This window comes from Microcaecilia unicolor, chromosome 3, assembly GCF_901765095.1.
Source record: "Microcaecilia unicolor chromosome 3, aMicUni1.1, whole genome shotgun sequence".
Taxonomy (NCBI): domain Eukaryota; kingdom Metazoa; phylum Chordata; class Amphibia; order Gymnophiona; family Siphonopidae; genus Microcaecilia; species Microcaecilia unicolor.
Window position 1 is genome coordinate 529,004,040 of NC_044033.1, and position 13,174 is coordinate 529,017,213.

A 13,174-nucleotide genomic window follows, 5' to 3' on the forward strand; every position below is an offset into this window, starting at 1 on the left:
GAAGGATGCCATTGACACCATTGACAAAGACCAGAGTAATATAGTTGGTGTGGCCCAGTCCCTAGAACCTTAAGGTACATCAGAAGTTGTGTCTTGGTTCCTCAGAGGCTGTCAAGGAGGATGAGCAGACCTCATGTTGGGAGAGCTTAGAGGGTACCGATGCTTTTGGCACTATGCTTTCAGGGGGACCAATGTCAGTGTGATTTGGCCTCCGCCCGCAATCCTTTTCCCTCAATGCTGATAAAGATGAGAATGAATCAGAGATAGATCAGAGATGACTGATTCCGCTGGTCTCTACAGACACTTGATGTCAAGGATGATTGATGTACTCTCGATGTTGATGCATCTCCGGTGTCTGATGCGTCTCTTGGTGCCATGAAGACCAATGCTTTCAATGCCAATGTTGATGGGCCAGACTTACTTGTGCCAAAAATAAGTTTGTACTGTTTCTCTCGACCCCTGATTCTACTTTTTAACATATGTGAACACAAATTGCAAGAAGAGGAATCGTGATTGGGTTCTAGGCACCATCTATATGTATCCATGATGGACACACTCGTTACACTGTGTTACGTCTGTGCTCACCTCGCCCTCTGGTGGCCAGAACCGGTGGCTGCTGTGGACCGTCACCCGTTCCAGATTTCAGCCCAGTCCGGTCCGGATCTTCCAGGCTGCCAGGTTTGCTTCTGCTGTTTGAGCCTGCACAGCACCCGTAGCTGCCTGGTGATTGCAGCAGCTGAGTTCCAACTGCTTCTGGGCTTATCAGCCATCTTGGAACATTTCTGCTTTGCCTTTGCATTGCGTCTAAGGTCCCTGGTTTGTTGGTGCTGTGCTGCACTTCTGCCTAGTCTGATTTCCTGATTCTGGCTTTGACTCTGCTTGTCTACTGGACTATTCTTCTGCCTGCTGCGACCCGGATTGTTATTGGACTTTTCTTCGGCCTGCTGCCTGCCTAGACCCGGATTGTTATTGGACTTTTCTTCGGCCTGCTGCCTGCCTAGACCCGGATTGTTATTGGACTTTTCTTCTGCCTGCTGCCTGCCTAGACCCGGATTGTTACTGGACTATTCTTGCTGCCCGCCTAAGAGACCTTGCCTGGATTTGCCGGTACATTTGTTCTGCCTTGCTTCTGGTGTGGGGTGAGGTTTTGCCTGCCGCTGCTGCCCCTCAGCACTGGCCCAAGGGCTCACTAACCTAGGTTCCACCTTTGTTAACATGACACACTGGGAACTTTTTCTGGGTCATCAGAAAAAATAGTTGCAGCAAACTCAAATGACACAATTTTGACAAGTTTCCTGACTGGGTGCCCAGGCCTACGTATGACTCAACAAGGCTGCAGAAAAGAAAGGAAACTTATAAGTACTGAAAAACCTTACTTAGGAAAATATTACAGGGGTTTAAACTGTCTCCATGCATCATACGACAGGACTTACAAAGTTTAAGCAACCATTCTGTTTTAAGTAAATTATGCAAGCACTGAAAGGATAACCTGTCTCTATAAGGAGGGGGGAAAGCAAACAACAAACTTGCATTAAAAATCCCTAGTCTCCAAAGATCTTTCCCAAAGATAATAGACTCTGTTTGAGAATATTACATTAGTTTAGAAATATAGCATAATTACCTTTCCGTATTGCTTCCAGAAGAACACTTCTAGCATCGCTGATCACTGGAAGAGTTGAAGGATGGCGTTTAGACTCAGATGCAGGGGTAATCTGAGATGGTGAAGTAGGCATTAGTGGAGCATGAGGACCAGGGACAATGGATGTCAAAGGGTGCAGACCGGGAGGTGGGTGAGAAATAGGTGCCACTGGAACAGGCGAGGACGGCTGAATGCCAGGAGGTGGCAGTGGTGGGGGTGGGGGAGGTGGGGGAAGCCCCTGCATAATTTCATCCTGTGGTGCATTTTCACATACTTGGATAGCTCTCGGGACTGGAGGAGAGGGCTGTACTAGTGGTGGTGCTATTGGAGGAGGAGCTGGGTGAAGGACCCCAGGAGCAATTTGCAGGGGAGCTGGTGGTGGTGGTACTGCTGGAGTCTGCAATGCAGGTGTAGGAGGTGGAGGTGGTGGAGGAACTGGTGGTGGTGGAGTAGAAGTTATTGCAGCTCTTAATGAAGAACTTGACAAAGCTGACGGAAGAGGGGGTGGAGGTGGTGGTAAAGGTGGTGGAGGAGGTGGAGGCGTAGGGTTCACAAACACTGGTGTTCTGCCTGTAGCTGGCGACTGCGGGCGATTTTCTATCAAACCTGAGTTGGAGCTGAAATAAGGAAAATAAGAATTCAAAGTTAAAAATCCTAAATACAATATCAATATCTATGATACTTAAAGGCCCTAATATTCAAAGTATTTATGCTCTTAACTCTGAAAGTTAAGCTTCTAAATTGGGCCCTGAAAATTTACTAGGGCTGAGTGCTTAATTTTATACTCAAAAATTTCACTAAACTCCTAAATTTAGGACCATAAAAAGTGGGTGTCATAAGAGGTGGATTTAGGTAGGAATGAAACGTTATGAGCTTAGCACTAATTTTCAGCATGAGGCTCATAAAGCTGGGCAAATGAATGCTGGCCAAAATTTATAAGTATAACTTTTAAGTTTGTAAATTAAAAATGAATTTTCAGTTAACTAAGGGCCCCTATTTACAAAGGCGCTCACGCTAACCATGTAGATGCCCATAATATTCCTATGGGCATTTACATGGTTAGCGCATGCTAATTTTTAGCAAAGCTAAAAACGCTAGTGCACCATTGTAAATATTAGACTTCTGGCTGAAAATGGCACAAATTTAGGAGCTCAGCTATTTTTGAATATCAGGCCTGAAAGATCGAAGTTTAATGACCAATGCTCGTCAAGTTGACAAATAACAATTGAGCCCTATGAAACAAGAATGAAATAAAACTAAAACCTAAATTCTATCATTTGAGTTCCTGATTTTCAGAGTTCCTAAGACAAAGCTTTTTGCAGATCATCAGCATTTCATGCACCTAAATCAAGTGGCCCTTTTATTAACTTCCTCCCCAAGCACTTCAAGGGTCCTTTCCAGTCTCAAGATCTGGGTGAGGTGGGTGGGAGGGAGATCTCTATCCCACTATCCCTCTGTAGTTGTCCCTCCCTACCTCTCTAACCTCATCTCCCCTTACATTCCTACCCGTAACCTCCGTTCTCAAGACAAATCCCTCCTTTCAGTACCCTTCACCACCACCGCCATCTCCAGGCTCCGCCCTTTCTGCCTCGCCTCACCCCATGCCTGGAATAAACTCCCTGAGCCCATACGCCAGGCCCCCCTCCCTGCCCATCTTCAAAGCCTTGCTCAAAGCCCACCTCTTCAATGTTGCCTTCGGCACTGGCACCTAACCACCATACCTCTATGCAGGAAATCTAGACTGCCCCTATTTGACATTTCTCCCATTAGATTGTAAGCTCCTTGGAGCAGGAACTGTCCTTTTATTAATCTGTACAGCGCTGCGTAACCCTAGTAGCGCTCTAGAAATGTTAAGTAGTAGTAGTAGAAGTGGCCACAGAAGCAGCAGGTATCTTTTCTTCCAGTACTAGCTGGAGCAAATTAGTAATCTAATACATAAAACACGGGCTCTAGCTCAAATCATTCACAATAGCTCTAGTACTAACTGAATGTATTTTAGTTAGGAGAAAAGCCCTCAGAAACCTCAGACACTCTGTCTTTAGGTTTTAAACACTGTTACTAAGTTTATCACAATGTATCCAGTGTTAAGTTTCTATCATTGGGCAAAAACTCCACAAATCCCAGGTCTGTGAAAAGTTAACTATCGTTTTCCTCAAAAAAAAAGCACTAGCTTTGAATATAATATCACAAAGAGCATTTGGCTTTCAATTTCAAAAAAGCACTTAGCTTCAATGTTCCAGAATAAGGATCCAGCAATGGGTTTTAAAGTTCAACTGTGATATTTAGCAGCACCATTTAGCGCCAGATATTCAGTGCTGGGGCCCACACATAGCCCGGAACTGAATATCTAGGGTTAATTTAGCCAGCCAAGGTTAAGTGTTTAAAAAAGAACCGACTCCCATTGGCTGAATAGATATCCAAAATTCCTAGTCTTAAACAGTTCCTTTAATTCTCTTTCCAAAAAAGATCTGATAATTGATGGAAATACATACAAACTGAAGTCCTATCTTAAAATCTTGGAAATTATTTTGGACAATTTTTTGACTTTAGAACCTCAAGTACAAGTGGTCAAAATAAAAGTTTTTAGATTATTAAAGAAATTGAGGTGGATCAGAAACTGCTCAATACTAAGATGCAGACAGCAGTCCAGCGGTGAGAGGGGTGCTATCCAGTCTTTTGCATTGAGTGTCACATGTATGATTATCTCCCAGTTAGTGAAAGGTTATATGTGTGTGCTCAATGCAAAGAGCTCCTCGCTCTTAGAGAATGAGTCCATTCTCTTGAGGTTAGAAGACCAGACTTGGAGGAACTGAGGGAGACAGAGAGGTACATAGAGGAGACCTACAGGCATGTTGAAGAGAAGTCTCACTTCTAGTCTGGCAACCCCTGTGTTGCCTTGGAAGAGGGAGGTCTCCTAAAAGAAGAGCATCACCCTAATGAAGAAGAAAGTAATCCTGTAGTCAGGACCTGCCTACCAAGGTCTTCTCACACCAAGGATGTGTCTGTAGGAACTTCTGTCCAGGTCAGGAGGGTTAGGACAGCCAATGTAGTTGGAGATTCGATCATTAGGCATTTAGATAGCTGGGTGGCTGGTGGACATGAGGATTGCCTGGTCACTTGCCTGCCTGGTATGAAGGTGGCCGACCTCAAGCAACACCTAGATAAGATTTTAGATAGTGCTGGGAGGAACCAGCTGTCTTGGTACATGTGGGTACCAATGACATTGGAAAATGTGGGAGAGAGGTTCTGGAAGCCAAATTTAAGCTCTTATTTAGAAAGCTGAAATCCAGATCCTACAGGGTAACATTTTTGGAAATGCTCCCTGTTCCACGTGCAGGTCCCAAGAGGCAGGCAGAGCTCCGAAGTCTCAATGCGTGGTTGAAACGATGGTGCAGGGATGAGAAATTTAGATCTGTTACGAACTGGGCAACATTCTGGGAAAGGGGGAGCCTACTCTATTGACTCCACCTGGTATGGAACCAGGCTGCAGGAGATAGAGCAGGTCTTAAACTAAAATCAGGAGGAAAGCCGACAGTCGCCCAGGGGTACAAGGTTTGGTATGGTATATCATTAAAGGTTACTATTGAAACAGGACATTTAGCAAATCTCAATAGAAAGGTTTCAACAATGGTGAAAGAAAGCCAAGAGTGTTTAAGGGGAAAGCAAAGGATGGGCAACTTCTAAGCAGCTTATAGATGAAAGGAAAAAACACAATCTGAAGTGTCTGCATACAGATGCTAGAAGAATAGGGCGCCATGTTAGAAGTCTGGTGGCAGAATTTGAAAAGGCACAATTTTGGTTAATGCGGGATGTTCAGCACTTGATGAAGCATATATGAAAGTGAAACGGAAAGCCCCATTGGGTATAATATTTGAAGCTAAGTACTATTTTCATTCATTCTCCACAGTTCATGATATGATGTTAGATCTAAAAGTGGAAATTTACATGAATGATTTTGAGATATTAATGTGAAATATAGTGCACAACATAAAATTAATCCATGTTCAATATATGATTCCAATTGTATGTTCTCCCTTTTTTACCTGATTGTTCATTATATCATCCATGTTTCTATATATATTACCAATTGTATCTGTACTCTGAAATGGCATAAGTCATGACGGAAAATTGTAAGCCACATTGAACCTGCAAATAGGTGGGAAAATGTGGGATACAAATGCAACAAATAAATAAATAAATAAAAATTAAACATACAAGGAGATTTTTTGAGACCAATGAGAAAAATGGAGTCCGATAAATGTTGTCACTACTTTACTTGCTGCCAGTGTTTGGACATTTGAGGTCTTTTTCCTCCTTATTATTACTTTTTATAGAATAATGGTATGATCTCCTGTATAGGAGAGTTGGTAGAACATATATTTCTTCAACTTGGAGTGGAGACTTGAAGTGTGAAATTTTGCTGAAGTTTGCCTTGAAGGTTTATTGAATGAAGTCTTATTTTACATGGACAGACTCCATGTAACCTTACTGATTTACCCGTTAGAAATTGTGACACACTGTCAAGAACAAATTTGGATCTTCATTACCCTAATCCTAGAAAGACAGTTTATAAGTCAGAATTTACATTTAGTGAGTAAGCACACCTGCAAGGGCTTTAGAACATAAGAGTAGCCATACTGGGTCAGACCAATGGTCCATCTAGCCCAGTATCCTGTTTTCCAAACAGTGGCCAAGCCAGGTCACAAGTACCTGGCAGAAACCCAATTAGCAGCAACATTCCATGTAACCAATCCCAGGGCAAGCAGTTGCTTCCCCATGCTTGTCTCAATAGCAGACTATGGACTTTTCCTCCAGGAATTTGTTCAAATCTTTTTAAAACCCAGATACGTTAACCACTGTTACCACATCCTCCGGCAAATAGCTCCAGAGCTTAACTATTCGTTGAGTGAAAAAATATTTCCTCCTATTTGTTTTAAAAGTATTTCCATGTAACCTCCTCGAGTGTCCCCTAGTCTTTGTACTTTTGGAATGACTAAAAAATCGATTTACTTCTACTCGTTCTACACCTCAATCATATCTCCCCTTATCTATCTCTTTTCCAAGCTGAAGAGCACTAACCTATTTAGCCTTTTCTCATACGAGAGACGTTCCATACCCTTTATCATTTTGGTCACTCTTCTTTCAACCTTTTCTAATTGTGCTATACCTTTTTTGAGATACGATGACCAGAACTGGACGCAATTCTCAAGATCTGGTCGCACCATGGAGCGATACAAAGCCATTATAGTATTTTAAGTCTTATTTACCATCCCTTTCCTAATAATTCCTAGCATCCTGTTTGCTTTATTGGCCATCACCGCACACCAAGCAGATTTCAGTGTATTATCTACAATGACAGCTAGTTTTTCTTGAGCGCTAACCTCAAACCTAGCAACAGGTAACTATGATTCGGATTATTATTTCCAATCTGCATCACCTTGCATTTGTCCACATTAAATTTCATCTGTCATTTGGATGCCCAGCCTTCCAATTTCCTAAGGTCTTCTTGCAATATTTCACAGTTCACACGTGTTTTAACAACCTTGAATAGTTTTGTATCATCTTCAAATGTAATCACCTCACTCATCATTCCGATTTCCAAATCACATATAAATATGTTAAATAGCACTGGTTCCAATACAGATCCCTGCTGCACTCCACTGTTCACCCTGTTCGGAAAGAAGGGATCCTCAGAAGCTTAGCGGAGATTGGATGGCAGAGGTGGGGTTAGTGCTGGGCAGACTTATACGGTCTGTGCCCTGAAAAAGACAGATACTACTACTACTTAACATTTCTAGAGTGCTACTAGGGTTACGCAGCGCTGTACAAATTAACAAAGAAAGACAGTCCCTGCTCAAAGGAGCTTACAATCTAAAGGACGAAATGTCAAGTTGGGGCAGTCAAGATTTCCTGAATAGAGGTGTAGTGGTTAGGTGCCGAAGACGACATTGAAGAGGTGGGCTTTGAGCAAGGCTTTGAAGATGGGCAGGGAGGGGGCCTGGTGTATGGGCTCAGGGAGTTTGTTCCAAGCATGGGGTGAGGCGAGGCAGAAAGGGCGGAGCCTGGAGTTGGCAGTGGTGGAGAAGGGTACTGAAAGGAGGGATTTGTCTTGGGAGCGGAGGTTACGGGTAGGAACGTAAGAGGAGATGAGGGTAGAGAGGTAAGGAGGGGCTGCAGATCGAGTGCATTTGTAGGTTAGTAGGAGAAGTTTGAACTGTATGCGGTACCTGATCGGAAGTCAGTGAAGTGACTTGAGGAGAGGGGTGATATGAGTATATCAGTCGAGGCGGAAGATAAGACGTGCAGCAGAGTTCTGAACGGACTGAAGGGGGGATAGATGGCTAAGTGGGATGCCAGTGAGGAGTAGGTTGCAGTAGTCAAGGCGAGAGGTAAACAGAGAATGGATGAGAGTTCGGGTGGTGTGCTCAGAGAGGAAAGAGCGAATTTTGCTAATGTTATAGAGGAAGAAGCGACAGGTCTTGGCTATCTGCTGGATATGCGCAGAGAAGGAGAGGGAGGAGTCGAAGATGACACCGAGGTTGCGGGCAGATGAGACGGGGACGATGAGGGTGTTATCAACTGAGATAGAGAGTGGAGGGAAAGGAGAAGTGGGTTTGGGTGGGAAGACAATAAGCTCGGTCTTGGCCACGTTCAGTTTCAGGTGGTGGTTGGACAACCAGGCAGCAGTCAGATAAGCAGGCCGATACTTTGGCCTGGGTTTCCGCAGTGATGTCTGGTGTGGAGAGATAAAGCTGGGTGTTGTCAGCATAAAGATGATAGTGGAAACCATGCGATGAGATGAGGGAGCCCAGGGAAGAGATGTAGATTGAAAAAAGAAGAGGTCCAAGGACAGATCCCTGAGGAACTCCAACAGAGAGCGGGATAGGGGTGGAGGACGATCCATGAGAGTGTACTCTGAAGGTACGATGGGAGAGATAAGAGGAGAACCAGGAGATGACAGAGCCCTGGAACCCAAAAAGAGGACAGTGTGTCAAGAAGTAAATTGTGATTGACAGTGTCAAAAGCGACGGATAGGTCGAGGAGGATGAGGATGGAGTAGTGACCTTTGGATTTGGCAAGGAACAGGTCATTGCAGACTTTAGATAGTGCCGTTTCTGTCGAGTGTAGGGGGCAAAAGCCGGATTGAAGCGGATCGAGGATGGCATGAGAGGAGAGAAAATCAAGGCAACGGCTGTGAACAGCGCGTTCAAATATCTTGGAGAGGAAGGGTAGGAGGGAAATGGGGCGGTAGTTGGAGGGACAGGTAGGGTCAAGTGATGGTTTTTTGAGGAGTGGTGTGACAGCATGCTTGAAGGTGTCAGGGACAGTTGCCGTGGAGAGAGAGAGGTTGAGGATATGGCAGATGGTGGGGGTGACAGTAGGAGAGATGGTGTTAAGTAAGTTGGTAGGGATGGGGTCAGAAGAACAGGTGGTGCATTTCGAGGAAGAAAGAAGATGGGCGGTTTCCTCTTCGGTGATATCAGGAAAAGAGGAGAAGGAGGCCTGAGTTGGTTGGTTGAGGGAGTGGGTTATAGGGTGAAGAGGAGGAGATGTTTTGGTGGTGAATTCGAGTTTGATCTTCTGCACCTTGTCACGGAAGTAGTCAGCCAGTGATTGAGGAGAGTGTGTGGGGTGGGGGGGAGCGGAGGGCATTTTGAGGAGGGAGTTAAGTGTGGCGAAGAGACGACGAGGGTGAAAGCTGAGGGAATTAGTCAATTGGGTGTAATAGTCCCGTTTGGCGTGGAATAGGGAGGACTGGAAGGAGGATAGCATGAATTTGTAGTGAATGAAATCAGTATGGGTGCGAGATCTCCTCCAGAGGCGTTCAGCCGATCGGGCACAAGAGTGAAGGTATCGGGTGCAAGGGGTCAACCAGGGCTGGAGATTAGTACGCCTTGTGGGAGGGGAGATGGATGGTGCAAAGGTGTCCAGAGCAGAGGAGAGAGTGGCATTGTAAGTGGAGACAGCCTTGTCGACAGACTCGGAGGACATGATGGAAGGGAGGAGATTAGAGATACTAGAGGATAAGGTGGGAGGGTCGACAGCATGGAGATTCCTGGAAGTAGTGGTTAGTGTTGGGCGGGATTGAGGGGGAGGGTGATGAAGTGTGAAGGTGATCAGATGATGGTCAGAGAGAGGAAGAGCTGCGGCACAGAAATTGGAGGGGGAGCAGGTAGAAGAGAGGACAAGGTCAAGACAGTGGCCAGATTGGTGAGTAGGTGTGGTGGAGCTCAGCTGGAGGTTGAAGGAGGAGGTTAGAGTGAGGAACTGAGAAGCGTACGAGTTGGATAGGTTATCAGTGTGTATGTTAAAAGTCTCCAAGAATGAGGGATGGGGATGAGGGCTCGACAAAGACGGAGAGCCAGGCATTCGAAGTCAGTAAGGAAGGAAGAGAGGGACTTATCAGGGCGTCAGTAAATGACTGCAACTCTGAGTGGCAGCGGGTAGAATAGACGGATGGAGTGGACTTCAAAGGATGAGAAGCAGTGAGACTGCAGTAGGAGGAAGGGTTGGAAACTACAGGAGAGCGAGAGTAGTAACCCGACGCCTCCAACGCGGCCAACTGGGCGGGGAGAATGGGAGAAAAGATACCCTCCATGACACAGGGCCGCGACTAAGGCAGAGTCATCAGGGGTGAGCCAGGTTTCAGTTAGGGCAAGCAGTGAAATAGGGTAGTAACGCCAGATTCCCATGTAATTTGTGAAGTAAAAGCTGTATATTACATAGATATAATTGTGCCTAATTAGCAGGAATAATAACCCCTAAATACTTAAGCTGGTTAGGAGCCCAAGTAAGTGGAAAGTCCCCCCTCCAAGTATAACGAATATTAGGATAAAAGGGAAGAGTCTGTGGTTTAAATAAATTTAAATGAACCACCCAAAGGGTCCTATATTGTGCAATATTGTCCTATATTGTGACTACTGCAACCTACTCCTCACTGGTCTCCCACTTAGGCATCTATCCCCCCCTTCAGTCCGTTCAGAACTCTGCTGCACGCCTTATCTTCTGCCTGGACCATTACACTCATATCACCCCTCTCCTCAAGTCACTTCATTGGCTTCCGATCAGGTACCGCATTCAGTTCAAGCTTCTGCTTCTAACCTACAAAAGCACTCGCTCTGCAGCCCCTCCTTACCTCTCAACCCTCATCTCCCCTTACGTTCCTACCCGTAACCTCCGCTCTCAGGACAAATCCCTCCTTTCAGTACCCTTCTCCACCACCGCCAACTCCAGGCTCCGTCCTTTCTGCCTCGCCTCACCCCATGCGTGGAACGGACTCCCTTAGCCCATACGCCAGGCCCAATCCCTGCCCATCTTCAAATCATTGCTCAAAGCCCACCTCTTCAATGTCGCCTTCGGCACCTAACCACTTCACCTCTACTCAGGAAATCTAGACTGCCCCAATTTGATTGACTGCACATTTTGTCCATTAGATTGTAAGCTCCTTTGAGAAGGAACTGTCCTTCTTTGTTAAACGTACAGCACTGCGTAACCCTAGTAGCGCTTTAGAAATGTTAAGTAGTAGTAGTAGTCTATAAAATAATGAGTGGAGTGGAAAGAGTAGACGTGAAGCGACTGTTTACTCTTTCCAAAAATATTAGGACTAGGGGGCATTCGATGAAGCTACAAAGTAGTAAATTTAAAATGAACCGGAGAAAAAGTTTCTTCACTCAACGTGTAATTAAACTCTGGAATTCGTTTGCAGAGAATGTGGTAAAGGCGGTTAGCTTAGCAGAGTTTAAAAAAAGGTTTGGATGGCTTCCTAATGAAAAAGTCCATAGACCATTTTTAAAATGGATTTGGGGAAACTCCACTGCATATTTCTGGGATAAGCAGCATAAAATGTTTTGTACTCTTTTGGGATCTTGCCAGGTATTTGTGACCTGGATTGGCCACTGCTGGAAACAGGATGTTGGGCTTGATGAACCTTTGGTCTGTCCCAGTATGGCAATACTTACGTACTTATGTAAAGTGCTGATAAGGAAGGCAAAGCGAGACTTTGAAAAGAAGATTGCATTGGAGGCAAAAACGCATAGTAAAATTTTTTTTAGGAATATTAAAAGCAAGAAGCCGGTAAAAGAATTGGTTGGACCGCTAGATGACTGAGGGGTAAATGAGCACTCAGGGAAGACAAGGCCATAGCAGAATAAATTAATTCTTTGCTTCGGTCTTCACCAAGGAAGATGTGGGAGAGATACCAGTGCCAGAAATGGTATTCACTGCTGCCGAGTCAGAGAAACTGAATCAAATCTCTGTAAACCTGGAAGACGTAATGGGGCAATTTGACAAAATGAAGAGCAGCAAATCACCAGGACCGGATGGTATACATTCCAGAGTATTGATAGAATTGAAAAATGAACTTGCAGAACTATTGTTAACAATATGTAATTTATCTTTAAAATCAACCACGGTACCAGAAGATTGGCGGGTGGCCAATGTAACACCTTTTTTTTTTTTTTTTTAAAGAGTTCCAGAAGAGATCCGGGAAATTACAGACCGGTGAGCCTGAAGTCGGTGCCGGGCAAAATGGTAGACATTATAATAAGGAACAAAATTACAGAGCATATACATAAGCATGGATTAATGAAACAAAGCCAACATGGATTTAGTGACCAGAAATCTTGATTCACCAATCTACTATATTTCTTTGAAGGGGTGAACAAACATGTGGCTAAAGGTGAGCCGGTCGATAATATATATCTGGATTTTCATAAGGCAGTTGACAAAGTACCTCATGAAAGACTGCAGAGGAAATTGGAAAGTCATTGGATAGGAGGTAGTGTTCTACTGTGGATTAAAAATGGGTTAAAGGAGAGAAAACAGAGAGTAAGGTTAAATGGTCAGTATTCTGAATGGAGAAGGGTTGATAGTGGGGTTCCCCAGGGGTCTGTGCTGGGACCTCTGATTTTTAACATATTATTAAATTATCTAGATATGGGAATAACTAGTGAGGTAATTAAATTTGCTGACGACACAAAGTTATTCAAAGTTGTTAAACTGCAAGAGGATTGTGAAAAACTGCAAGACAACCTTACGAGACTGGGCATCCAAATGGCAGATGACATTTAATGTGAGCAAGTGCAAAGTGTTGCATGTGGGAAAGAGGAACCTGAACTACAGCTACGTGATGCAAGGTTCCAAATTAGGAGTTACCAACCAGGAAAAGGCTCTAGGAGTCATCGTTGATGATACTTTGAAACCCTCTGCTCAAACTACTGCGGTGGCAAAGAAAGCAAATAGAATGTTAGGTATTATTAGGAAAGGAATAGAAAATAAAAATGAGGATGTTATAATTCATTCTATTGCTCCATGGTGCTACTGCACCTTGAATAGTGTGTGCAGTACTGATCACCACATCTCAAAAAAGATATAGTGGATCTAGAAAAGGTAAGAGAAGGGTGACAAAAACGATAAATGGGATGGGACAACTTCCCTATGAGGAAAGGCTGAAAGGGTAGGGCTGAGGGGAGATATGATAAATGAGTGGAACTAGTAGAAGTTAATCGCTTGATTCCTCTTTCCAAAAATACTAGG

At 44.4% G+C, this 13,174-nt stretch overlaps 1 protein-coding gene across 2 annotated transcripts in view; it reads right to left on the reverse strand.

Annotated features, from left to right (window-relative positions):
* Positions 1 to 13,174, reverse strand: part of WASF1 (WASP family member 1) — a 576,737-nt gene that overhangs the window by 4,439 nt on the left and 559,124 nt on the right. For both annotated transcript variants that reach the window (XM_030199198.1, XM_030199199.1), the window contains exon 8: positions 1,622 to 2,256. In XM_030199198.1, coding sequence (XP_030055058.1) covers positions 1,622 to 2,256 — 635 coding nt within the window. The remainder of the gene's footprint in view (positions 1 to 1,621; positions 2,257 to 13,174) is intronic.